The 25,941-nt window shown below is 53.1% G+C and overlaps 1 protein-coding gene across 1 annotated transcript in view; it reads right to left on the bottom strand.

Moving 5' to 3' along the window:
* MAN1C1 (mannosidase alpha class 1C member 1) overlaps positions 1-25,941 on the bottom strand; it is a 129,348-nt gene that overhangs the window by 15,070 nt on the left and 88,337 nt on the right. Inside the window, 6 exon segments of the mRNA XM_033113312.1 lie at positions 3,036-3,129; positions 6,504-6,630; positions 11,834-11,928; positions 16,441-16,473; positions 16,475-16,521; positions 18,874-18,993. Coding sequence (XP_032969203.1) covers positions 3,036-3,129; positions 6,504-6,630; positions 11,834-11,928; positions 16,441-16,473; positions 16,475-16,521; positions 18,874-18,993 — 516 coding nt within the window.

The following is a 25,941-nucleotide window of genomic DNA, read 5'->3' as shown; positions in this document are numbered from 1 at the left end:
GAATATCAAGCCAAAGAATTTGGATTTCGTCATAGGATTGCAAAGTGGTGCGTGTGTGACGTGGCCGAGGGCTTCACTGCCAGGTGTGTGCAGAAGGAAGCCAGGTCACCAGGAGTTCACAGACGACTGAGACATGACACCTCCTGGGGTTTGTGCATAGTCTCTCAGGGGACCTCGACTGCCACGGACAATTCTCATTTGGAGGTCCCACTGCTTTCTAGCTGCTGTGTGTGTGTTGTGCTTCCCCAGCACCGTGGGATATGCTGGCAGAGGCACAGGAGTGGGAATCGGACGATGTGGACCTGCCATTAGCTCAGGACACGTCATTTCCCCTGTGGGCCCTCAGTCTTCTGAGGGACAATGCAAAAGGGGAGCACGAGCTGGTGCCCATGAGCCTTAAAGCGAAGGTGAGTTCTGCTGCTTTTTGACTGTGTCAACACTCTCGTCACACTAGGCAGCAGGAGGCAGCCACCCTGCAAGCTAGGACTTGACCATGAACTCGGGGAGGCTGCGAGGCTGGGCCTGACGGACAGCTCATGTTTCCCACTGGCAAAAATCGCACTGGAAGAGTCTCTCCCACTGGGGAGAATGTAGACCTGCCACTTCCCTCCCACTGAGGAAAGAGTGGGATTCAGGCAGTGGACAGGAGGACAAGCCACTCCAGAGCCCAGGCGGAGGGGCTGGCGGCTGCCTGAGTCCTCAGAGGTTCGCTAGGGTCAGTGCCAGCAGGAACCTGGAGGAGTCCTGGCTGTGAGGTCCTAGTGGCAGGAAGTCTTTGGCCTCCCCTGGTGCCCTGAAGCTCAGCTCCAAACGGGAGTGGGGAGCAGCCATGAGCAGAAGCCTGGGATGGGGCTGCAGCCCCACTTCCTCCTTCACCTCTCTAAAGCTGCAATTTCTGTGGTTGCAATGGGCTAAAAGAGGATTCAAGGAGAGAAAAGAATGGGAACACACTTAGCTTATGCAAGTTGGGAATGTTATCACCTGGAAAAATACACAATTACCAAAAAAAGCCCACAGAAAACCTGAGATAATCCCAGCTCACCAAAGCCAAGGAAGGAGGATGGCGGGCGCCCGGAGGAGCAGGGCTTTTGTAACCCTCCCTCTGCTCTTTAGCTGGCCGCGGATTCATATTTTATTAATATGAAACAGTTTTTCACGTGTGACTGACTTGGCCCAGCCTGTGACCCCCTGGCACAGCCTGAAAAGAAAATTATGCTTCTCGGCAGGGGCTCCCCTATAATTTGCACAGTAGCTGTTCAGGCTGGAACCACACCCTTCTCCTTTTATGGGTTTGCTGCATTGTCCTGGAGCAGCTAAGGCCAGCAGCAGGGTAGTTTATCTCTTGCCCAGTCAGGCCTGCAATTAAAAGTAGTAACAGTTATTAACTGTCTCTTCCCGGGCCACAATCTGTAATTAAAACCTTCATTTTCTTCCCGCACTCTGTGATTTGAAGTGTGTTTGGTTTTAAAAACACTTTGCATTTCTATAAGTAGTTTTTGCAGGAAGCCACTCAGGAGTGAGGTCATGGGTGGAGTGGGGGTAAAGTCCTAGGTGGATTTTCTGGGGCCCGTGGACCTGCAGATCTCAGAGGCGTGGGGTTGGAAGGACAAAGCTGTGCATCCCTGCCAGCCTTGCCTGCATCCTTTTACTGATGGGCACTCATTACTTTCTGGGACAACCCATCTCATCTCTGGCAGATGGCCTGGGATCTGTTTTCCTGCAACATCTGACCATACTCCCACATCTCTCCACGGTACACAATGACGTATCGCGAGCTCTTCTCCCATTTTGCTGGAGAGGAGACCAAGGCACTCAGAGATATAAATGAACTCCCCCAACCATGCAGTAATGACTCATGTTTACTCTGCCCCTGAGCCCTTTGGATGCCAGCACAACTGAGCTGCTGGCGGGAGAAAAGAGTGGTCCTTGTGTGGGCAGAGGCAGTGGAGGCGGGGACTCTGCGAAGCCCCTTGAGCGGGGCCGATGGAACCCTCCTGCCACCAAGGTGTGCTATGACCACATGACCAGGGCCTTGAGTAGGCAGGCAAGGCGGAGCAGGGCTTCTCGACAGGGGGGCAATGCAGGGGCCTGCGAAACTTTCCAACACTCTCCCTCCTGAGCGTCTCCCCAAACCTCATTTTGTTTCAGTGGGTGGAGCTGGGGGCTGTGAATGAGGCTCCATGGGTGACCAGGTATCCGACAACCATTTGGTTGAGAACAAGCCTCTGAACAGAGAATAGCAGGAAATCCAGGACTGATTCTTGCAGGTGTAAGATACAGAGGTGAATTCATACTTTTTATATTGCTGTATAGTTAGGCTCTGCTTAAAACTGAAAAAAAAAAAAAAATTAAAGCGGGAGGTGGGGAACCAGATTGAAGGGTCTAGAAGAGGATGCATGGTCTTTCTGGAGCCCATTCCGGGGTAGGCAGTTTTATCTAGAACAGGGGTGTCCAAATTGCGGCCCGCGGGCCAACTGGCGGCCCGCAATCCATTGTTAATTGGCCCGCAGCAAATTCCAAAAACTATATTTAGTTTACTTAAATAACCAGGTGAGGCAATACGTACTTCACCTCGAGTGAGTGGCCCGGCTGTTTGTGTATTTTACCGCGTATGGCCCTTGGTGAAAAACGTTGAAAAAAAAGTTTGGACACCGCTAAGTCCTAGAACATTCCTGAAAGGTTAGGGGTTGAAAGGTTAAGGAGGTTTTGGCAGATACCACAGAGATGGAAGGCTGTGGCCCTGATGGAGACAGCTAATGTGAGGGGGACGCACAGGGCAGGGCCTTTCTGCCAGCAGCCATCACATCCGTCACCAGAGCAATGACAACCATAATGAAAACTCCCCAAGTTGCCCAGCAGGGTGTCTGTGTGTGTGTGTGTGGGGTGGTATCCAGGAGCAGCAGTCGGTGCCTTACTGGTATGTGGTTCTGATAAAGGCATCACTCCTCACTCGGCCCAGGTGCCTAGCACGGGGCTGGGCAGGGAAGCTGGGCAGGAACCAGGGGAAAGAGGGGTGGCAGTGTCTCTGTACTCACGTTGCATCCAGTTCCCGCTCACTGGACTGAGGAAATTGGGGTAGAGGCCAAATGGCTTATCGATCTTCCTGAGGACCTTTCGGATGTGCCTGACCTGCCGAGAGATAGACACCAGTCGCACCTTCACTTTCCTGAAGAAGCCGGCCCACTTCCAGCCCGCCGAGGACTGCGGCCGCTGGTTCAGATCCAGAGTAAACCATTCCAAGGAGGGAGGAAGGGAGACCTGCATAACCAACAGCAGGCGCCAACCTGGAGCTGGTGGGATGGCCTTGACCATGTGCCAGGTGTGGGCTCGGCAGGACATGGCCACAGGGGGGCCTCACCCATCACCTCTGCACTGACCGCTCTGCCTGAGGCCTGCTAAGCCCCCATCTGCACCCTGACCTCACCCCTTCCTCACTGAATGCCTCTTTTGGGGATGGGTCTTTTCAGGAGGGCGGATTCGTATATGGGATAGTAGCTGTTTCGTAGGTGCTAGGTAAAATGTCCTTTTTAATAGGTCAGAAATGGTCAAATATTGGCAATTTTATATGGTGCAGCCTGGTAGTATGTTATTTTATCTGACACCGTAGGGACCATTCCAGAGGAGAGGCCTGGGCTCTTCAATGTCCCAATGCCCTCACAGGCATCTCAAGGTTAACACCTCTCAGTTCCCCTGAGCCAGACCGGTTACATACAGCATCTCCAACCAGCAGAACAGCCTGTCCAGTATTATTATCCCTGTTTCACAGACAAGACACCTGAATCGTAGAGGTTTGGTGATGTGCCTGTGGTTACACAGTATGTAAGTGGCACGAGTCAGGTCTTGTATGACCGCATGGAGCAGCCCCTGGGTCCAACAGGGACCAGGATGGAGACGGTGTAGTAACAACATATAGCAGAGGAATCTGGATTTGCAACCTTTGGGCTACAAAAGCGGTAAGGCTTTATCTCTCAGCGTCTGCACTCTGGCAGTACGTGAAATCCTCCCAGTATAGAGTCTGCCAGGAGAAAAAGGCCCTCGGGGACCACGCAATATCATGCTCACAGATTTATCGACAGGGCGAGCAGGGAGAGAAGCCTTTTAGCTGTCAGACCTTTCTTTCCAGGGGACAGCATTTGCTTTGCCACATCAGATTTCATATCCATTTATGTTAATGGAATCCATTCTGGGGGACGAGAATGCACTTGTACCTGACTTATTCTCGACTGTCCTGGTGGTGAGCAGTGAAGCAGGCTGAATTACCTCCCCTGGAGGGTGCGGGCGCTTTTAGAATTTGGGCCAATTTGTTGACTGCCAATAATCGCCTCTGTGGGAGGCATAACTGGGGGATGAAAATAGCTGGAGAATGTAAATGTAGAGAGAGACAGAGAGAGGGGCGGGTGGACTCTAGAGAAAAAGCCTGAAGCCTGCTGTACTAATCTGGTCTTGAAAGAACATGGGCTTCAGAGCCAAAAAATCCTGGACTTGAATCTTGGCTTTGTCACTTACCAGATGGATGACCCAGGACAAGTGACTTAACCTCTCTGAGTCTCAGTTTCCTCCTCTGTAAAAATGGGATGGCAGGAAGACCCACTCATAGGGCTGTCGGGAGGGTTAGAGACACTATAAGGTGCCCAGCACATAGTAGGTGCTCAGGCAGTGGTGGCTAGTCTCCCCAGACTAGTCAGGGACTACAGTGAGCTCCTCAGCCCTCCTTTCTGAGCCGGCCACAATATTCCTGGAGGAGTTGGCTTAAGAGCAATGGAAACAGGGAAGCTGGGGGGAGGTAGGGTATGGAGGTGGGAAAAAGGACCAGCAGATAAGGGGAGTGGGATTAGACTAATTCCATGACCTTACAAGAGGGGGTGTCACAGGGTGGCAGAGTCCTCACCAAATAAGGAAAAGCTTTTGAAAGAAGGTCTGACAATGTGATGGGCTGTATAGGGGTGGTAATGAGCCCCGATGCAGAGGAAGGGATCAAGGGGTTGAGAAGGTCTTTTTGAGCGTTTTCTCAAGAACGCATGGGTGGATTCCCACAGTGAATAAGCAGTAGTCCTAATCTTGGCGTCATAAAGCAAATGGGGGGGCGGCCGGATGGCACGGTTAGCTAGAGTGTGAGCTCTGAACAACAGGGTTGCCGGTTCGATTCCCACATGGGCCAGGGAGATGCGCCCTCCACAACTATTGAAGATTGAAGACAACGAGCTGCCGCTGAGCTGCCTGGAGGGGCGGCCGGATGGCTCAGTTGGTTGGAGCACAAGCTCTTAACAACAAGGTTGCCAGTTCAATTCCCACATGGGATGGTGGGCTGTGCCCCTGCAACTAAAGATCGAAAACGGCGACTGGACTTGGAGCTGAGCTGTGCCCTCCACAACTAGATTGAAGGACAACGACTTGGAGCTGATGGGCCCTGGAGAAACACACTGTTCCCCAATATTCCCCAATAAAATTGAAAAAAAAAAAAAAGCAAACGGGTGCGTATTAAAAATGCAGATTCCTGGGTGAAGCCCAGAGATCTGTTTCCTCACAGGCATGCCAGGTCATGGCTTTGAGGCTGACATGAGACTGGGAGACACTGGGTGGATGTGGATCTATGAGCTCCTAGCCCCCTGGCACCCTAAGAGGCTAATGTCTGGTGGTGGGGAAGAGAGGGGAAAAGAGAAAGCTTTGTGAGTGGAGGCCTTGGAAGGCGTTCTTCTTAGAGGGTGGGGCTTCACCTCACAAGGCAGAACTCAGGAAGGGATGCTGCTGATGGAGCCTAAGTGCCATGCGAGGGTGCTATGTGTACACTTTCCTTCTTTCGGTTTAGGGTTAGACCCATGGAGACATTTCCAAACAGTGGGACTGCTAAGGGCTGTGACACGGAGGAAATGCTCCTTCCGGAGGGCCTGGAAGAGAAAGGAACAGGCTGCTGTCAGGATGGATGACAGCCTGCACCCCATCTCTCAAGCCCCCTTGTGGTCTTAGCTGGCCCAGTAACAGTGAGAAGGAACAGACGTGTGGCTCTGCTGTAGAGTGAAAGCGCTTTGCCAGCCTGCTGACAGCATGAGCTAGACGGGCATCTGGAAGGAAAAGGCAGGCAGATCTCACACAAAAACGTTAAATGTCTTTGGAAAGGGGGCTTTTGCAGCGGTGGCCAATTCCTGCCCATGTGAGCTGGTGCATAGACTTCAGCTGTTGCACTTTCTCCAGATTTCACACCTGTGTGATTGCCACGGAGCTGCCACATACCAGTGAGAACCTTCTCCCAGGCAGCTTTGTCTCTTCCTTGCACGCTGTAGGAGTCTGACTATCCTTCTTGCTTGTTTCCCCCGTCACCTGGGATTGGGTACAATCAGGTCTTCCACAAGTAACTATGATCAGGGCTTGTGGGTTTCCCACCCACCTGCTGATCTATGATCCATTTCCCCGTGGCCTGTGCTGGGCTGGGTGCTCATCCTTCTGCCCTCTGTGGGAAGACGAGGGAGGAGCCATTTAGGGCAGGAGTGAACAGGGAGAAGACTTGCCTTTTCAGCGAAGATCTGGTTACCAGAGAGCTCAGTGAGGTGTAGGAACTCCAAGTGCAGGGACCCAAACTCCGCCAGAATGCTGCTGCTCCCGGCCATGGCCCAGCCCCAGCTCCTGTTGGAGCCACTGAAAAGACAGAAGCAGTCCTGGTCACCGCCCCTGCTGCCGGCTAGCTCTTCTGCTGCGTCATGTGAATGCTTAGGGGGGAAGCGTGGACTTTGTGCCAGGCAGTGACCTAGGAGCTTCCGCCATACAATCTGTTAGTCCTCCGCGGGGGTCAGTACTATCAGGTTGGTGCAAAAATAATTGCGGTTTAAAAGGTTAAAAACAATTGCAAAGGGGGCGGCCGGTTTGTTCAGTTGGTTAGAGCATGGTGCTCTTAGCAACAGGGTTGCCGGTTTGATCCCCACATGGACCACTGTGGGCTGCGCCCTCCACAACTAGACTGAAACAACGACTTGACTTGGAACTGATGGGTCCTGGAAAAACGCACTTAAATAAATAAAAGTTAAAAAAAAATTTGCAAAAACCGCAATTACTTTTGCACCAACCTAACAGTAAAAGGCCCATGTGACTGATGAGGACACTGAGATGAAGTGACTTGCTGAATGTCACTGGAACCCAGTCCTGTCTGGCTTGCAACATTCTTTGTCCCTGTAAGACTTGCGGGCTTGAAAAGGACAGTAGCAGAGCTGTCTTGGCGGCCAAGACCTGGCACATGTGTCATGCTCAATTTATAGGTGATATCGATAAAGCTGTCAGGGATCACAGACCCCACAGACGCTCTACTTCTGTCCTCTGGCCAAAGGCAACCCAATTGCTCAGTGAGCTGGGTCTAAACAGGGGCAGATGGAAAGCAGGGACCCCACCTGGACATTTTTCTCTTGCCCAACACTGTCAGTGCTGCCCAAGGACACACAACGGCCCCACACCTGACAGGCAGGCGGCTCAGGTATGACCACACACCTGGAATGGCCAGACCCTGGGGAAGCAGAGGGTAGGAATAAGAGAAGCAGGAGCTCTCGGAACAAAGATTTCCTTAGCCGGGAACTATGCACTTCTCATGAACACCTTAGATAAAGTCAAATTAGGTATTACTAGCATGGCCACCTCACTGGAGAAGGCTGGCAGATAACCACTTCAAGTCCTAGGTGCTTTCAAGGAGGAAGAGGGCAGGGCCTCAGGTAACCCCCCATCTGCCCCTTTTATTGACGAGGAAAACAAGGCACAGGACAGTGACGTCACCCTCCTGAGATCACACAGCAAGGGGCGCAGCTGGGACCCAAAGCTGGTCAGACGCCAGAGTTTGTCCTAACCACCGTGCGGAGGGCCTCACTTTTAATTATATAATAAGCAAGGCCACTGCCTTTCCAGGTGCTTCACTGACAATCTCCCCAGGATCTGCAGCCAGGAGGCGCAGGCTCCAGTGTGTTAGCTGAGAGGACCCGGGCAAACCATTCCTCCTTGTGGACCTTAGTTTCTGTACCCAACAAACTGGGTAAAGATAATACCTCCCAGTCTCCATCCTAGAAAGAAGAGGAAGGTGAAGAATGGGGGGGCCTCGGGCAAGCTGCTTCCTCTCCCTGTGCCTCACTTTCCTCATAGGTATCATGATAATCTTTTCTATCGGACATTTGGGGCAACTAGGGGGCCAGGGGTGAACCTCCCTCTTCTGGGAGGTTGGTGGACAGGTCGTGGGGAGTGAGCTCCCCATGTGTAGAGGCTCTGAGGTGCAGTTAGTGTGGGGCAGGACGGAGGGCTGTGTCTGCTGGGTGCAGGGGCTCTGGGAAGCTCTGGCTTCCCAAGAACTGGTCCCTGTGTGTCCCTGTCCTCCAGGAACAGGACCTAGGAAGGCAGGCAGGGTCTGGGAGGTGTGGTTCGCCACCTCAGGGGCACTGCTTTTCCTGGGGTGGGGCTGGGGCTCCCCTTTTTAAACTCCAGTCTCTGGCCTGGATGTGGTTTCCTGGGAAGTAGGGAAGCTCACCAGTCTCCCAGCTTCCTGAAACAGATGGAGGACTTGTGTTTTGGAATCTTTTGGGGTAAGTGACCTCAGTAAACATACAGACGACCACTGGTCCCTACTTCCTTGGGTATTTCCCTGACCTGGGCGTAGGGGGTATAGGGGGAGAAATGGGCTCCATAGACAGGGGAAACTTGGCTCCTGGATAATAAATAAAACAGCTTCCGTTTATTGAGCTGCTACAAATGGCAGTCACCGGGGCAAGCTGTTCATATCGTTATTTCATTTAAAGCCCAGAGGCAAAGCATCATTAATTCCAATACGCAAAGGAGGAAACTGAGGTTCAGAGGGAAGTGAGTTGTCAAAGGTCAGAGCCCGTAGGAGGTGAAGGTGAGCACTTCCCTAAGGGGGTTTCCCTCCCAGATGGCCTCACATCCACCCAGAGGGAAGTGGGAGCTGTCCCCACTCTGTCCCTTTTCCCAAAGAGACTTTTCTCTGCAGCTTGTGATCTCAGTGGGCAGAGGGTTTCCTGAATAATTGATGCTTCCTGCCCTTGCAGAGAAATTCAAGGTAAAAAAACCCCCACAAAACCACCAGCCACCAGGCCAGCTGTCTTTTGTTCTCATTTCCCGCTCATGAACCTCTCTTTCCTCTCCTCCTCCTCCCAACACTCACCCTCCCAAGCGGGCTTCCTGTAGTGGAGCTGCACTGGCAGACAGGCCGTGCCAGCCAGGGCAGAGGTGGGCACCTTCCCTCTCGTCTGCCTGCCTGGCTTCAAATGCCAGCTCCCCCAGTTCCCAGCTCAGTGACCTCAGGCAGGTCGGTTAATTTCTCTAGACCTCAGTTTCCTCGTCCATTAAATGATGGGACCCACACCTCATAGAATTATTGGTAAGGTGTAAATTATGCATGTAATTACTGTTATTTTATCATTATGTAATTATGCACATGTAAATTGCACTGTTTGTTAGAGTTATGAAGTTCCTGATATGTGCCAGACAGCTGTTGTATCTTATTTCACCTTCACATCCAACTTCAGAGGGTAGATACCATGATCCTTATTTCACAGGTGAAGATACTCAGGATGAGAGGAGGTGACACTTTTTCCAAGGTCACACAGTAAGTGACAGAGCTGGTAGAGCTGAGTCTAAATCCAAATCCTAGGTACTTTGTGCTTCAAATGTCTCCTCTCTGGGCAGCATCCAGAGCCCAGGAGGTTCTCCGATCAGCCCCGTGAGGCAATGGGCTAATGGAAACTCCGTCCTCTGCTCCCCCCACTTCGAAGCCTGCAAGTGGGTCTGCAGCCTGTGTTCAATTCCAGCCTGGCAGAAGCTTCTAGGTGTGTGTGCACTCCTGTGTACTGTGTAATTGTTAACTTTGGAGCCAGATTGACCTGGATTCTGATTCTAACTTTGCTTTGCTGCTCTGTGAACTTGAGTTAGTTACCTCACCTCTCTGATCTTCAGTTTCTTCACTGGTAAAAAGGGGTCCATATGGCTGCTGTGAGGTTGAAAAGAGAGAATCTATGTCATGTGCTCGCATTGTGCCCGGCACACAGTGGACACTCAATAAACAGCAGCCATTATTAAGATGTGCACATCAGTGTGTATATGCGTGTGTACATGCATATTTATTTTTGTGTGTGAACTGTGCACATATGTACGGATGCGAGAGTGGGTGTGACAAAGGCGAGCTTGTGTATCTAAGCCTTTGTGATTTTGATGAGTGGCAGTAGAGTGTAATGTGTGTGAGAGAGCAAGTGACAGATTGAGTCAGCTGCAGAGGTCTGTGGACTGGCCACTGTCACTCTTACAGATAGACTAGTGTTCCCTGAAGGTGACAGGTCACGGCTGCCCCTGCCTCTGCCTCCCAGGCCGGACTGCACAGACACACCTCCCCGTCAGGGAGGAGGGGCAGTCATGCTTACTTGGGGACCACCTCCCCTCAGGGTCCTCCTTTGGGGGCAGGGCCTAGTTATCTCCCCCTGCTGCTGGGGCCCACAGCCAGCTGTGCCCAGAGCGGGGGCAGCAGTGTGTGCCCCCCCCCCCCCAGGTGCTCCAAAGAGCAAAGCCAGTGCCACCCAGGCTGGATAAATCCCTGACGTCCTTCCTCCCTGTGGAACAGGCAGGCACTTTTAGCAATAGACTCTTACCTAGCAAATGGAAGGGGGGTGTTGCCAGGAAATATGCATATGCAAACACGTGTGCACAGCACTGGCAGCACGCAAACAGCCTAAAAATAAATGTGCTTTCTTAGTCAGAAACGACAGGATCTATGACGGGTCAGGCTGGGCTCTGAGGGACCTGGGTAAGGCAGACAGCCAGGGCTGCGGTGTGGGGCTCAGGGGACGGTGGCGCGCACACAGGGGGTAGGGATGCCTGAGCTGGGGTCCCATCCCAGGTCCTGCGCAGGAAGGCCTGAGAAGCTGGATCCAGGAGAGGGAGCTGGAAAGACAGCATGTTTGTGTCTCGCTCCACGACAGCTGGCCACGTTCCTACAGGCTCCGTGTTTGCGGAGAAGGAATATGAGCAGACATCCAAGTGTCCCACTCTGAGGAGTCAACCCTGCCACCAAGAAGGGGATTCGATCAGTCCTGAGGGCCCCTCCTTGGCCCACGGTGAGATTTAAGAGCAGTCACACCCCAGGAATGCTTTCCAACCAGAGGACAGTAGGTGAAGACGCCAAGTCCTCCCTTCTCTGCAAGGACCAGGAGGGGGCGCTGAAGCAATTCAGGCAACATAAGGGCGGGACGTCCCAGGACAGAGGGAGCAGTGACCACTTTCACCTGGGCCCAGGGCCCCTGCCTCCACTCTAGCATCCTCCTTCTCTCCCTGGCAGAGGCTGAAGCTACTGTTGGACTGAGAGCCCTGAGATAAGAAATCACTTCAGGAGGTAGAAGGGGGGAGTCTGATGCAATGGAAATATTCCAGCTTCCTTTCAGGCCTGGGGTTGTACGAGGGCCTGAGGATGGTCCAAGACAGCTCCCTGGGTGCCCACTACAAGGACTCCCAGGGGTCTGCTACCCCCAGCACAGGGGCAGCTTTGGGTACCTCCTCGTGGTGGCAGGGTATGACGTCCTCCTGGCTCCTGACCCCACCAGGGCACCTCTGGAGGGCTGTGAGCTAAGGCCGTGCCGTGGGATGATCCCAGAGGAACAGCTGCCTCGTCCCATCCCTAGAGGATCAGGCCTTGTGTGTCCGAAATCCCAAGGACCAGGTTTGGTGACAAGCACCAGCCCAGGAGAGCCCTTGGCTAGGCTCATTTTCACTCTGCCACTGACTGGCTGTGATTCCAGAGACCGGTCTCATCCTCTCCCTGTGCCTCGGTTTCCATGCAGATGCACAAGTGGAAGAGCAGAAGACATCCTACCTTTTGAAGTTCACAATGCCTTTTGGGATTCCCGTGGGGGTGTTGAAGGCTGGCAGGAGTTTTTCTCCAAGCTTGATGGCCTTTATTCGGAACACCTGAAAGGGTCAAAGGGCATTGTGAATGGGGGCCGCGTGGGGTGCAGTCACTGTAAGAAGCTGCTGCTGGCAGCTAAACCTGCCGTTGCTGCCTGGCCCAGAGTGGGAGGTGGCACTACGTTAGGCTCTGAGGTGGGACCGGCCTGGATGTGAGCCTGGTCCATGGTCTCCTGGCTCTGTGGCCTGACGGGAGGCTCCTCTCTCTGAGCCTCACTTTGCTTGGTCATCAAACGAGCACAGTGTTGCCTTCCTCAGCGGGTCGCTGAGAGGAATAAAAATTAGACAATGGTTGTAAAGCACTTACCACAGTGACAGGCTCAATGGTTATAACCGTGATTAGGGTGACAATTGGGAAGATGGAGCAGTCAGGGCCGCGGGTCACCGAGGGTCAGTGCCTGCTCACACTGCAGGACCAGGACATCACAGGCTGAGCGCATGGGAAACACATTAGGACTGAGGATAGAAAGCACTGGACTGGGAGCCCAGACCCCCACTGGTTCCAGTCCTGTCCCACAGCTCGGAGGCTGTGTGCTCAGCAAACCATGGCCTCCCTCTGGGAACCTCTTTCCCATTTGTAAGTGTGTGTGTGTGTGTGTGTGTGTGTGGTGTGTGTGCTTTTCCCTTTCACATTCAGATTCTACCCACTGTTTCCATTTTACAGTTGGAAATACAGGGAGAAAAATTGTCTTAGACCACCCAGGAGACGGCAAGGGATGGCCTAGACCGACCCGACCGGATCCTCTCAAACTGTCCTTCTGTGAATCTGTGAATTCAAAAGCACCTGTGGTCTTCTGACTCAGCAGTTTCCCTCCTAGGAATTTATTCTAAGGAGATAAATAATCAAGAATGTTGTAAAGTTTTCACTTTACGGCAATTTATTCCAGCATTGTTTAGAATAGGGACATAGTTACACGACAGCTTATCCATGCAATGGAACACCACACGGCCTCTGAAGTGACACTGTAGAAGACTATTTAACAGCAGAGAAAGGGCTTATAATTTATTAAGAGGAAAATATATCAAAATAGTATAATTCAATCTTTGTAAAAATTATATACACACGAATGAGTGAGGAAATGAAGGGAAGGGAATACACCCCGATGTTAACAGTGGTCTCCTTGGAGGGGTAGGCTCATGGAAGATTTTTCTTTTCTTTTTTTAGCTTCTTTCTATTTTTTTGGTGCCATTTTTATGATAAAAACAAACCCACAATAAACATCATTCATCTTTTAAAAGATGAGATGCAAGTCCCTAAGCAACAGCTCTGGGTGGGACAATACGTTTCCTTTCACTTCTGGAGCTTGAGGGTGACCCAGTTTGCTGACCTCCTTTGTGTAGTTTCAAAACAAAGTCCTCTTGAGGTTCCCCCCACCCCAACACATGTGATTTAAAAATGCTGAGGCAACTGTTTAGGGAATACAGTGGGGAGGAGTTTGGGAACACTGGGAAGTGGATTAGAGGGCTGTGAGGGGCCTCTGGGGGTGGGCAGAGTCCTCGCTTAGAGAGGGTGGGAGAGAGGGAGGGAGAAAGGGAAGGAGGGGGGAGGGAGAGAAGGAGGGAGGGAGGGAGAGAGGGAGGGAGGGGGCGGAAGGGAGGGGGGAGGGAGAGAAGGAGGGAGGGAAGAAGATGGGAGGAGCGAAGGAGAGGGAGGGGAGGGAGGAAGGAAGGGAGGAGGGAAGAAGGGAGGAAAGATGGGAGGAGCAAAAGGAGAGGGAGGGAGAGGGAGGGAGGGAGGAGAGAGGGAGAGGAGGGGAAGGGAAGAGCCACATGGGGCCTGGCCGTGATGGGCAAGAAAGATGATAAAGTCAGTGCCACATAGTGGGTCCCAGAAGTGGGCACAGGGCCAGCCATGTCAGAATCCCTGGGGGGAACTTGTCTAGAATCCAGATTCCAAAGCCTCTGTCACCCCAGCAGCCACTGGTTTAGCAACAACTAAGGGCTGTCATTTGAGGCTCCTGATATCTTCACTGACCCCTGGGGAGGCCAAGCCCAGAGGTGCAGAGGGACCCACAGGAACCTCAGCCCAAAGCCGAGGCTCCAGGCTGCTGTCTGGCTGTCCTCTCTCCTGAGGACTCCAAGCCCCTCTCTGCCAGCAAATCACGTCTCCTCCTTTCCAAGGCCCTGCTGCAGGCCAGCAGTGCAAGGTCTCAGCCGTCCCAGGGACGATGCTGAGTGACTGTGTGTGGGCAAGAGGGGGACCAGTGGGAACGAACACTGATCCTTCTTGTCATCTTGGAAGTGAGCAGGTATGCAACAGGTTCTGAACCCAATTTCCAATGTGTGGGGGGGAGTTCCCCCACACCACCAAGCAATTCCCCAGATACCACCTGGGTCTCTAGAGATTCAAACTCAGTTCTGACGCTATCTCCATGGAGACAGCATCGAATTCCATACGTTAAGGTTCAGTCCTACAGGACTGGCCCCTATCTCCCACACATACTTCAGACACAATCAAAGTGCAGGTTTGTTTGGCTGTACTTCTGACTGACTGGCTATAAATGAAAGGTCCCATGAAACCCTCCTTGGGTTTAATTTGCTACAGAGGTTCACAGAACTCAGAGAAACATTTACTTCACTGGGCCAGGCTGATCGAGGGCTCCACCCCAGGCCCACTGAGGAGAGGGTCAGGAGTTAACCCAACACAGCCCCCCAGACGCTGTGTGACCTGAGCAAGTGAGTTCTCTCTGCATCTCAGGTTCTACATCTGCCTATCTGGTGAAAAATGTCCACCTCACGGGGCCGTCTGAAGGCAGCGGAGGACACCGTGCACATGCAGCATGGTGTGGCCATGTGGAGGGTGCTGGGAACGGAGAGGGACAGGAAGGAGTGGCTGGAGGCCAGTGCACTGCGAAACCCCAGAGTTTCTGAGGCCACTTGGGCCTCTGCATAGGCCTTTTGAACTATTTCAGTCACAGGTACCGCTATCCACATTCCACAGTCTGGAAAGCCAGTTCACGGTCCCTTCTAGGAAGCCGAGGCCTCAGAACAAATTTCTCAGAATCACAGACACCTCAGAGGAGGGAGGGAAAGACAAGCAGCGGGTCTGAGGAGCGTCAGCTCCTTCCTGAATCCCTGGCCCCACACGAGCCCCGCTGTATCGGCTCCCCGCTTTCCCCGGGTCCCACATCCACCTCCCATGACCTAGGCAGGAGGAGGGCAAGTGTCTGTGAAGAACACAGATGCCTTTTTCTGCTCCATATGCCATTGTCCTCTCCGGGGGTTTCCATATGAAATTCCAGGCCGCAGGTGGCTCAAAGCCGAGGGCTCCCTCTAAAATTATTTGGGGACAAATTGGAATAAGTGGTAATCTCTGCTGAGGAGGAGTATGCTTCATGGAGAGAGGCCAAAAGCGAATGGAGACATAAAGCAACATGACAGTTCCCTCTAAACTCTTGACTTCAGCCCGTGCGCCTTAAATTGAAGGGGAGCAGAAATGACTTTCTCCGACAACTGTAGAGGTGAAGCGGGATTTTCCCGCTGCTTGCTGGCCTCACCTCCGTGAGTCCGCACAGCATAATTACTCATTTTTAGGTAGACAGAGAGGGGGAAGTATGAAGAAAGTAAGGGGGCCAGGCCAGGCGTCCAGCCCCAGGGCAGCGGTTGTGCTGAGCAGTACACCCTCTGGGTACCAGGGGAATAGAGCTGACCCGACGTCCTGGGGGTTTGGCCAACCTCACCACCAGACACTCGGCTGTGCTTTCACGGGAGCCCACGGAGAGGATGAAGAGGCCTCCCATTTGCACAGCGCTCTGTGGTTTTCAAAATTTTCTGGCAATGCAGCCCTGGGGTAGGACCCTATTCCTCCGGCCCCATTTCACAAAACTTTGAGCCAATGGGGGATTAGGACCATCCCCACGGTGGGCCAGAAAGTGAGGCCCAAGGATGGGAGAAGGGACTTGCTCAGGTCACAGGCAAGTGTGGTATGGGGATGAGGTCCAGGTTTTCTGACTGTGCCCAGGGCCTTCGTTCTGGAAGCCAATGAATGCAGTGCACCTGGCTAAGGCCTGGTACTTAGAACATGTGGCTGCTCCATCTCCCCTACTTTTCCCTTGAGACCTAGAGTCGGTCGCTGGTCCAGGAGGGAGGGCAAGGGTCTGTGAATAGGCGAAAGGCCAAGGGGCCTGGGGGGTGGAAGTGGGGAAACAGTGATCTTGGCTTTATCAATCCTGAGAATGAAACACCTGCAAAAACCAGTCCAGCAAGCTCCACAAGCCCGCGGCGAGCCCAGGCATTGCTGCGTGAAGGAGTAGACCCAGTTGTTGCCCTTAGAGAATTCCTACCAACTGCGGAAGCTAGTGGGCTCCTCACCTGGGCAGCGGAAGGGAAGCATTCAACAAAAGAGGAGGAAGAGGCTGCAGGTGGCACCGTGGAGGTGGGAGACATGGGAGGGAGTCCCTGAGCAAATCCCCATGGATCTCTGTTTCCTCACTGGTGAAATGAGGGGATGGGATCAGAAGTTCTCCCAGCCCTTTCCAGCCCGGATGGTCCAGGGGCACGGAAGCAGCAACTCACCTCCTCTCCCGTCAGGTAGAAGGCTGAGAGGAGTTCCCCCGATGTACCGGATGTTCACCTCAAACAGGGATGCTTCTCCCGCTCTGCAGGGCAGAAAGAAAGGGGGAGGGCAGGAGGGCCACTTGTGAGATGCCCACAGGGCTCCTTGAGAGGGGCCACACTGGCCAATGCCCCGCCCCTGATGATTTGGCCACACACACCTGGGTTTGGTGGTGGTTTTCAGAGCAAAAGGCGAGAGAGGGATTGTCACCTGCCTGGCAGCTGCTACCCACACATTTACAGCCTTCCAAATAAACACTGGGTTTGGCTCCGTTCCCCAGCCCTTGCCCGAGGCCATCGGAGCAAAGTTATGCCCTGGATGCTCTCCAGGGAGCTTAAAAAAACCGGGTGGGGGAGCTGCTGGGCTGAAGCTTAGCCCAAGGGGAGGCAAATCCTCTATCTGGCCACCTGCCCTTCCCCGCAGAACCCCCTCAGCTCAGCAGGAGGATGGTGTGGCCCTTCTTTGGGGTGACAGGGCAAGAGGACCTTTCTCAGAGAAGGTTCTGGGGGCAGACAGGGCAGGGCTAGGGCTGACAGGAAGGGGAGCCACGCAGATACTTTTGGTAACTGGCAATTTCTCTGCCTCAGCTCTGTAGCCCTCAGGGCACGTCCACCCTGGCCTTAATCATTGTTATTCTCTTTTTGAAGTCTGGTCTGCAAATCAGGGTTGTTGGGGCATCATGCCAAGGACCAGAGCTGGGTTAAAATCCCACCTGAGCCAGTTACTTGGCTTTGGGACTTCAGGCAAGCTGTTTAGCCTGAAGTCCCCTGTTCCTGCCTGAGTTCTTCATCTCGAGCAGGGCAGATCTGAGATGCTGAGCGATGCACCCCAGTGCCAGGGGTGGCTTCAGAAAGGTGCCTGTTATTGCATCCTTTGCCCCCAGGGCTCTCCTTGGCACACTTCCACTTCACGGTTTTTTATTACTGATAAGAACAATGATCATCCCTTTATCTGGGGAACTGTTCCCTCCACAGAGCACTTGCCAAGCCACTCTCTTTTAGCCCTATAGTGCTCGGTGAGGTCATCATTCCCATTTTTCAAATGAGAAAGCCAAGGCTCAGAGAGGTGGAGTGACCCCATCTTGCTTTCTTCCAGGGACACTCCCTAATCTTCCGCAGCCTGCCTGAGTGTCCCCAGGCTCCCCTGGCCCTGCCCCACCAGGCATCTTGGGCAGCTGCCTGATGCCCACTCCGTACCTACTATCTGCAGAAGGACAAGGTGGGTCTGTGAAGACACCGCCCGTCTCCAGCCTCAGCCTTTCTCCCAATTGATACAGCAGGAAATGGGATTCTAAACTTCCTCCTCACAGGCCACCGGAAGTCATAACAAGCCTCAAAGTAATCGTGATGATGATAATGGCACCACTTACATCTGTATCGGACTTTATGGTGTCATAAAATGCTCTTACAACCTCCGATGGTAATGCTCTCGCAAGCCTCCGAATTAGGGCTCATTACTGTTGCTGTTGTGTCGCTTCCCTCGGGGAGTTGGAGAAGCTAAGGCTCAGGGAGGTTAAGTGACTTTTCCCAGGCTCCGTACTCTACTTGAGTCAGGGAAGTGCTTTATCTCTCTGCCCTGCTCTCTGCTGACAGGGCCCCACGTCTGCCATGAGCTGCAGGAGCTGTCCCCATTCACACCGGGACCTGTCACTCATGGAGCCCCAGATGGAGCCCCAGTGTGTTTTGATGTAACTCCTCAGCCCCCATCTGTCTCCATTTCTTGCTCCCCAAATCCATCTAAACAGCCTCTCCCCATGCTGAGCTGAGCCCTTCAGGATAAGTCAGGTACTTTGGCCTGGGCTGGGCGGTCACTGGGGGTGGGGTCTGGCATTTAAGGCTTTTGTGCCGTCCAGACACATTCCCATCCGTTCCCCAAGGCTCTGGTCCCTGAGCAGGGGTGCCTGCGAGGCTGGAAACCAAGCGGGTCGGGACCTGGTCCTGGGCCTCTCACCAGAAGGGCCCCCTCCCGTCACCTATCTCAAGAGGGCAGCACAGGGGGGTCCGGGTTAGAGCAGCTCCGAGCAGATAGTCACTTCCCCCATTGCTGCTGTTCTGTGTGACAGATTCAGTCCTAGACGGGACTTCCTGGGCGTGAGCAATGTACCTGGCACCCTCGGGAGGGGAAGGAATGGCCATGGCTGTTTTTCCTCCTAGAGGAGGAGGGCAGGCTGGTAAACACTCATGGGCAGGCCAGGGTGGGGGTGCCCCTCACCTTAAGGCCGGTTTTAGGGGAGGGGACTTGGCACAGAGTGCTTGGAGCCCCGGCTCTGGACCTGCTCTGCTGTGCAGCCTGGGGCCAGAGCCTCCACACGTCTGGGTCTCAGAGGTGACAAGGTGGAGCTGGCCACTGACCTCTCGGGCCACTGGTGGCCCTAACGGCCGAGGGGCTCTGACTCACCACGTTCAGGTGGAAGTTCTCTTCAACCCAGGCTTTGGCCTCCTGGAACTCCTCCTTCAGCTCCATGAGGTAGAGGGTGTCAAGGGAGTCAATGACGGTCGCCCCGCTGAGGCCGCCTGCAGCACAGGACCAAGGGCATCACCCAGGGCCATTCTCATCCTCTCCATCCCAGCCACACCAGCCATCACTGCTGGGCATCTCTAGATGCCTGGGCAGGCGCGAAGGCCGAGGCTGGCCCAGGTGCGCTCCAGGGAGACTCCAGTGCCACCAGCCTTCAAAGGCGAGTCCAGGACCCAGTGTCCCCCTGGGGGCTGCTTCTCTCTCAGAGCAGTAAAGAGCAGGCGGCAGGCAGGGAAGGCCAAGTTCATGGACTGAGCCACTTCCCAGACCTTGGGCCACTCGTGTCTGCCCGCAAGTTCCCCATCAGTGCCAGTCGGACGCCCCTCTTTTCTGTGGTGCTGGGGAGGGATGAACTGACATTTGGCCTACACAATTTCAGCAAGCGAGCCAGGCCTCTGACTCTTCGATTCCATTCCTTATTTCTTTCTAAGAAAAGGGTGTTTATACATATTTATTAGGAAGGTATTTATTGCAGTGGCAGACATAATGGGGAAAAGTTGGGGGGAAAACTCCAGGTTCAAGAGTAGGGGGTGAGCTATATAAATTGTGGCTCAAATATAAAATAGGACACTATGCACCATCCACACAGGTGAGACAGACCTGTATTTATTGAAGAGATATCCATGAAATCTGTTACGTTAAAAAAAAAGTAGACTACAAGGAAAAAAAACAAAGAAAAACGTGTATAATTTCTTTATTCCAAATGTGGATGTGTATGCACAGAACTAAGTTTTGCAGGGTTTGAATCAGTGGTTAGCTCTGAGTGCTGGGATTACAGATGCTTTCTGATTTCTTCACTCATGGGTTGTTTCTATAATATAATCAGAAATTTGTTTCTGTTTTTTTGTTTTTGTTTTTTAAAAGGCAAGAAAGATTGGGCGAAGAAACCAAACAAATGCACAGACTAAAGATTTTCATGGCCACTCTTACTCTAGGCCATTGAGTACACAAGCATGAGCTATGAGACCTGAGTCCTGCCACTAGACCTTCGACTCTTGTCCTGGAAGTAAAGGCTGAGCAAACTGTGCAAAAACGATAGTATTCCACATCACAAACTGGGCAGGAGAATGATGAGAAACATCTCCCTATGTGGCACAACCAAAGCCTGGAATGTAGAGGAGTGAATGAAGGACGGGAAAAAGATGTGCCTGGTGTCTTCTGGAGGGCTTCCTGGAAGAGGTGGCTGCTGCCTCCCATCAACTCCTTACAACTGCAGTCATTGCAGGCAGCAGCAATTTCCTTTAGGGACCAGAGGATAACTTAAGAGGAGTAACTATTCCCTCAGTGCCCTCCTTGCAGGGGTCAAAGTACTGAGAACCAAAGGCTCTGCTTTTCCCAGTGGAACTCTAGAGCTTGCTGACAACCCTGAGCCCCACTTGAATCTCAAGCATGGCTCTGCGGGTACTCCTGCATTCAGAGTTAGCGTCTAATCTCCTTAATTAGTGTTTCCCTAACTGTTCACTTGTGTTGACTTTGCAGACAGAGAATCCTTCTGAGCCTCAAACACTTAACCACCTCTCCAGGCAGGGCAAGGTCTGCTAAAGGGTATGGCCTGGAAAAGGATGGGAGGGAGATCAGGGAAAAATAGGGAGAAAGACAAGGCTGGACGTTTTTCAAGGAAGAGCGGAAGGAGGGGAGGGCTGGAGAAGTGAGGGGCTTCCCAATCCAGAGTCACCATTCTGGGATGGCTTCGGTATTTGAATGGAAGTGAATTTCCAGAATGTCAACTCCTCCTACACTGAAGGATTAGTAGGAAAACATACCCCAAGCCAAATCCAGTCGATCCTTTCCTGATTTATCCCAGCTGCTTCCCCTGTAGGTGTCAAAGACTGGACATGGTTCACGGGAACTCTGCACCCTCCTGAGGTGCAGGCATGGGACACTGAGGTGTCACACGGACAGAACCAGACACGTCCAGGCCACAGAGCACTGGCTCCGAAGCTCGGGTCCCCTGCTGTTATACCATGGGCCCTCAAACCTTATTTTTTAAGGGCCTGGAGGGATTTGAGATCCGGCTGCCCCGTCCCTTCATTTCATAGATGAGGGCCCCAGAGTGGATTTGGGATGGCCAAAGATTGCGTTTAGACCAAGGGAGGAACGGAGCCCCAGCTCCGGGCAAGTGTAATGTATTTTCCACGACAAGGGTGGCCTCTCAATTCCCCGTGAACACAATTTCATATCTGATTGTGGGGCCCTCCCCACCCCCGCTGAGGCAGGAGGCCGCTCAGAGCAGGGAAGGCTTGATGAGGAGTCCGAGCTGTGCATCTTCAAGGCCAAGAGAGAGGCAGCCCAGAGTATCTGATTCCTGATTCCTGCCCTGGGCTGCCTGGTGTTTTCACCCCAGGGGCCCCGCTTTCCCGGGGCTGAGCCTCAGCTGGGCCAGGGAGGGCAGCCAGGGCTCCTTGTAACCAGCTCTCCTTCCCAAATGCTCCAGGGGCACCGGCTGAGAAGGCAGCTCACTAAGAGATTGGTTGGCAAGGCTCTGCCCATGCTCTCAGGTTCCTGACTCCTTGTCTCGGTGGCTCTCTCGCCCTCACACCCACCTACCACACAGCTGGGCTGCAGGCCAGCAAGGCACTTATTGGAAAGCCTTTCATTCCAGGCCAGAGGTTACCCAGAGGCCAAGCTGCGCCTGAGAGGAGGCCCTATCCTGAATTCAACTCTATCTGCACCTGTAGCCGACCTGGGCAGCTCCCCGAGGGGAAAAGGCATATGCCCATTCAGTAAGCAGGCACATGATTTATATGCAAAGAGCCAACGGGGCACAAAAGTCAGGCAGCCGGCTTGGCCTGGGCCTGAGCCTGGGGCTGGGCCACGCTGGCCCACTCCTTCAACTCCAGCTCTGAACCCTTTGCTGTTCACAAAGGACCCCCTCCCCTTCCCCTTCCTGCCAGGACAGCGGGGCGGTGAGGGTGTTACAAGTATACAGCTCTGGGTTCGAACCCCAAGCTGGGCCAGCAACATATCTGCTCAAAGTGTCAAAGTTCTCATCTGTAAAATGAGGTTAAGACCACTGGGCCAGGGTATTGGGGAGCCACTGCCAGTTCCTGAGTCTGGATAGACGCATCATATACAAGCCTGGCCTAAATACATCTGATACAGACATCTGTACGTGCCTGGCACAGAGCAAATACTTGACAAATCAGTTCATTGGGTATTTCTGGGGTCCCTTAGCTCACTTTGAAACATGGCCTAGCCAGGGAGACGGAAGTTCAAACCGGGATCCATCATGTACAAGGTGTGCGCCATGTCAAGTCACTGTACCTCTCGGAGCCTCATGTTCCTCATCTGTAAAACGGGGATGACAGTAGGACCTACCTCTTAAGGCTGCAGGAAGGGTTAAATGCAGCAGTGGATAGAAAATACCCACAGTGAGATTTACCTAATAAACAGAAGTGTGGACCTCTTTGCCCCCTCCATAGTCTGGCCCTGGGCAGTCTTCTGGGGTCACAGAGGCCCGTGGTGCTCCTGTACTATTGGCCTCTCCCCTGCATGAGACTGTAGTCTGCAAAACCCTTGGCCTAATTAAAAGAAAAGCGTCCCATGGGTCTGCTGCTGAGGCCAACAACATACCTGACCTGGTATGTACCTGCCTCCAAAAGAGTCTTCTTTCCTTTCCCTCCAATTGACCCTGTAAATCAGGGGTGTCCAAACTTTTTTCAACGTTTTTTACCAAGGGCCACATGCGGTAAAATACACAAACAGCCGGGCCACTCACTCGAGGTGAAGTACGTATTGCCTCACCTGGTTTATTTAAGTAAACTAAATATATTTTTGGAATTTGCTGTGGGACAATTAACAATGGATTGCTGACCGCAGTTGGCCCGAGGGCAGCAGTTTTGACACCCCTGCTGTAAATTGTTGCCTGACCTGTCTTCCTAAAACCAGATCCCACTGTGTCCCTCCGCAGCTCAAGAACCTGCAATGGCTTTGCAGTACCAGTGCAATGGGCGAGAGGAGGATTTGAAACCTGTTGGGTCTGACTCCAAAGGATCCTGGCTAATCTCATCTCCCATCAAGCTCTGCTTCCTGGAAATGCATTGCAAGCTCCTGCCTCCATACCTTTGCATGTGTGGTCTCCTTTGGCTCCTCCGTGCATCTGGGCATACTCCAAGCCCACACATACTTCCGAGTCCACCTTCCACCGGCAGCCATCCCTGATTCTACCCATCAAACCTCCTGCCCCGAGAGCTCCCACAGCACTTTCTTGGGCCTCCCATTCAGGCACCCACCACTCCTGCCCTGCACCATGGGGCTTTGTCTCACTCTCTAACTAGACTGTGAACTTCTTGGAGCCAAAGGTTCCCACTGCCTCTCGCACCCCTCCCCTGCCTTGTCTCCAAACAGCTCCAAAGGCCAGAGCTCCCAACCCAAATGGGCCACTCACCATTCCCTGTGGCCTCTTCACATGCCCTGACTTCTGTGACAGTTCTACAAATAGCTAAGAATTGCCTTCCCATCTCACCTTCTCCTGTGGAAATCTAGAGCCCACCCCAAATGCCTCCTTGTCATGGCGACCTCCACCCACCCCATGGTCTGCATGAAGTCTCACCCTCCCCTGACTCTCCTCCACGAGAACTGCTCCCTGGGCCTCCGGGCCCACACTGGAGGCCCCCACTCTATCTACCCCCGTCTCCAGCATAAGTGCTCCGTCATTCTTATCACCCCATAAAGGAATCGTCCATTTACTTTCCCTGTCCCGCCATAACAGCAGGGGCTCCAGTCTGCATCAGTCATCTCTGTGCTCAAGAAACAGCTGTGAGTGAAGTGGGAAGGCAGGAGGGCGGGATGCCAGGCTCGTGGCCCCTGGCGCCTGCACTTACTCTCCCTGGCATCAGGCTTGCTGTCTGCTGGCTCTTGGCCTTCAGGATGCTGCTTTTCCTCTTGCCCTGTGATTGCTTCTTCCCAGACTCCTTTGCTAGTTCTTTCTCATCTCCGAACCTCTAAAGACTGGGGTGCCCAGGGCTCCATCTTTGGACCTTTTCTCTGTCCTCCTTCATTCTCTTAGTGAGTCAATGCGGCCTCAGAGCTTAAATACCCTCCACATGCTGATGACTCCCAGATTTTAATTTCTAGCCAGGACCTAGTCCTAAACCCAGATTCACTTATCCAACAACTCCCCACTCACATTTCCACGTGGAGCTCCACAGGCAGCTCATGTTCAACTTATCTGAAGGCAAATCCTGCTCCTCCTTCCAAAACTCTTCCTCCCACAGACTTCCCACCTCACTTACTGCCCACCCCCTCCTCCCAAGAGCTGTGGCCCCACACCCTTGACTGGCTCCCATATCTGGTCCTGCTGCAAATCTGGTGGCTCCAGATTTCCAGACTCCGCCCACTTCTCACCTCCTAATGCTACCACCTTTAAAAATGCAAGTCTGTCATGCCACTCCTCTGCTCAAAACCCTCCCATGGTCCCATCGGACTTGGACTCGAGGCTGGTGACCTGGCTCTGGCTTCTCTCCCTCTGCCCAGCCTCACCCTCCACTCCTGTCACTTGCTGCTCCTAGAGCCCTCCAAGCCTGCTGTCCGCTTAGGCCTGGACCTGTGATTGTTCTGCTGAAATAGTCCCATCGCCCTTCCTTACCCTCTTGATTTTTCCTCAGCACCTTCATCCCGGGGACGTTACACATGGGTCTGCTTCCTGTTTACTGTCCTCCCCTGACGGAGAGTGAGCTCCTGGGGGGAGCTCTGTTTTCTTCACTGCTGTTCTCCGAGGCCTACAACACTTTTCAGCCCCTCACAGGTGCCCGATAGGTATTTGGGAAGGAAGGGTCCCCTTTCCCTGGGGGAGGCTTCGAGGTGGCTGTGGCTCACTCCCCTCTCTCAAGATGGCTCCCAGAGGCATCAAAGGTAATCATGTTGGTCGAACAAACTGAGCCCACTGTGTGGGCATCTGCAGCGACCATGTCCAGGGCAGCTTCACCGTCTGCTCTGCACCATTGCTCTGTGTGAAGCTCTTTGTTGTATGTGTGTCAGTCATTACAAGGACCAGACCCCAGCTCCTGTGACCGCCTCCCGGGGGCTGCCCGGCCAGGAACCACCGTGCTCTGCGGGACGTCGGCTTGTATCACCCCTCCTGACTCTGCTATATTAATGACAGTGAGGTTTTGATCTGATGTTATATTAGCAAAGAGAAATGGGTCAGGCTGGGCAACATAAGCTCCAGGAAGAACATTTAGGAGAGAAAAACCACCCAAGGCATAGCCTATTACTGCAATATCCCCAGAGCCATACAGTAATGGTTGCATTTAATTTGATGGGATAATCCACAGAGATTTCTTCATCTATAAAGAAACAACACAAATGTTTTTTTCAGCTTCCACAGAAACCAGTGTGGCTGGGTGGCAGGATGCATTTCCCAAAGACGCTGCCACATCCATCCTATTGCACAGGAGGATCTCCTCCCAGGGCTCCTCTCCTTGAACCTGGGTAGACCTTTGTGACAACGCGGAACAACAGGACAAGGCAGAAGGGCCATGTGCTACTTTCCAGGCGCAGAGCGTAAGAAACTGGCAGTTTCTACTTCCTGTCTGTTAGAATGCTGGCCCTTGGAACCAGCCGGCATCCTGTGAAGAAACCCACAAGGAGAGAACACATGGAGAAGGCATGTGAATGTTTTCTGACTGACAGCCCATCTGAGTTCCAGCCAATGGCCGGCATCAATTCCAGATACGTGAGTGAAAAAGCTTCCAGATGGTTCCAGCTGTCAAGTCACCCTCAGCCTTCAAGCCTTCCCAGACAAGGGCCCATACATGGTGGTAGAGAGATAAGCTATCCCCATGGTGCCCTTTGTGAATCCTGACCTGCTGAATCTGTGAGCATAATAAAACAATTGTTCTGAGCCACCACGACTCGGAGTAATTTGTTATGCAGCAGGAGTAACTGGAATGTTCTGCCACGTGGGTTTCTAGGAAGATTAATTAAAGTGATCTCCCCATACC

The sequence above is a fragment of the Rhinolophus ferrumequinum genome, chromosome 9, assembly GCF_004115265.2.
Source record: "Rhinolophus ferrumequinum isolate MPI-CBG mRhiFer1 chromosome 9, mRhiFer1_v1.p, whole genome shotgun sequence".
Taxonomy (NCBI): domain Eukaryota; kingdom Metazoa; phylum Chordata; class Mammalia; order Chiroptera; family Rhinolophidae; genus Rhinolophus; species Rhinolophus ferrumequinum.
This window is presented reverse-complemented; position numbering and strand designations above follow the sequence as displayed.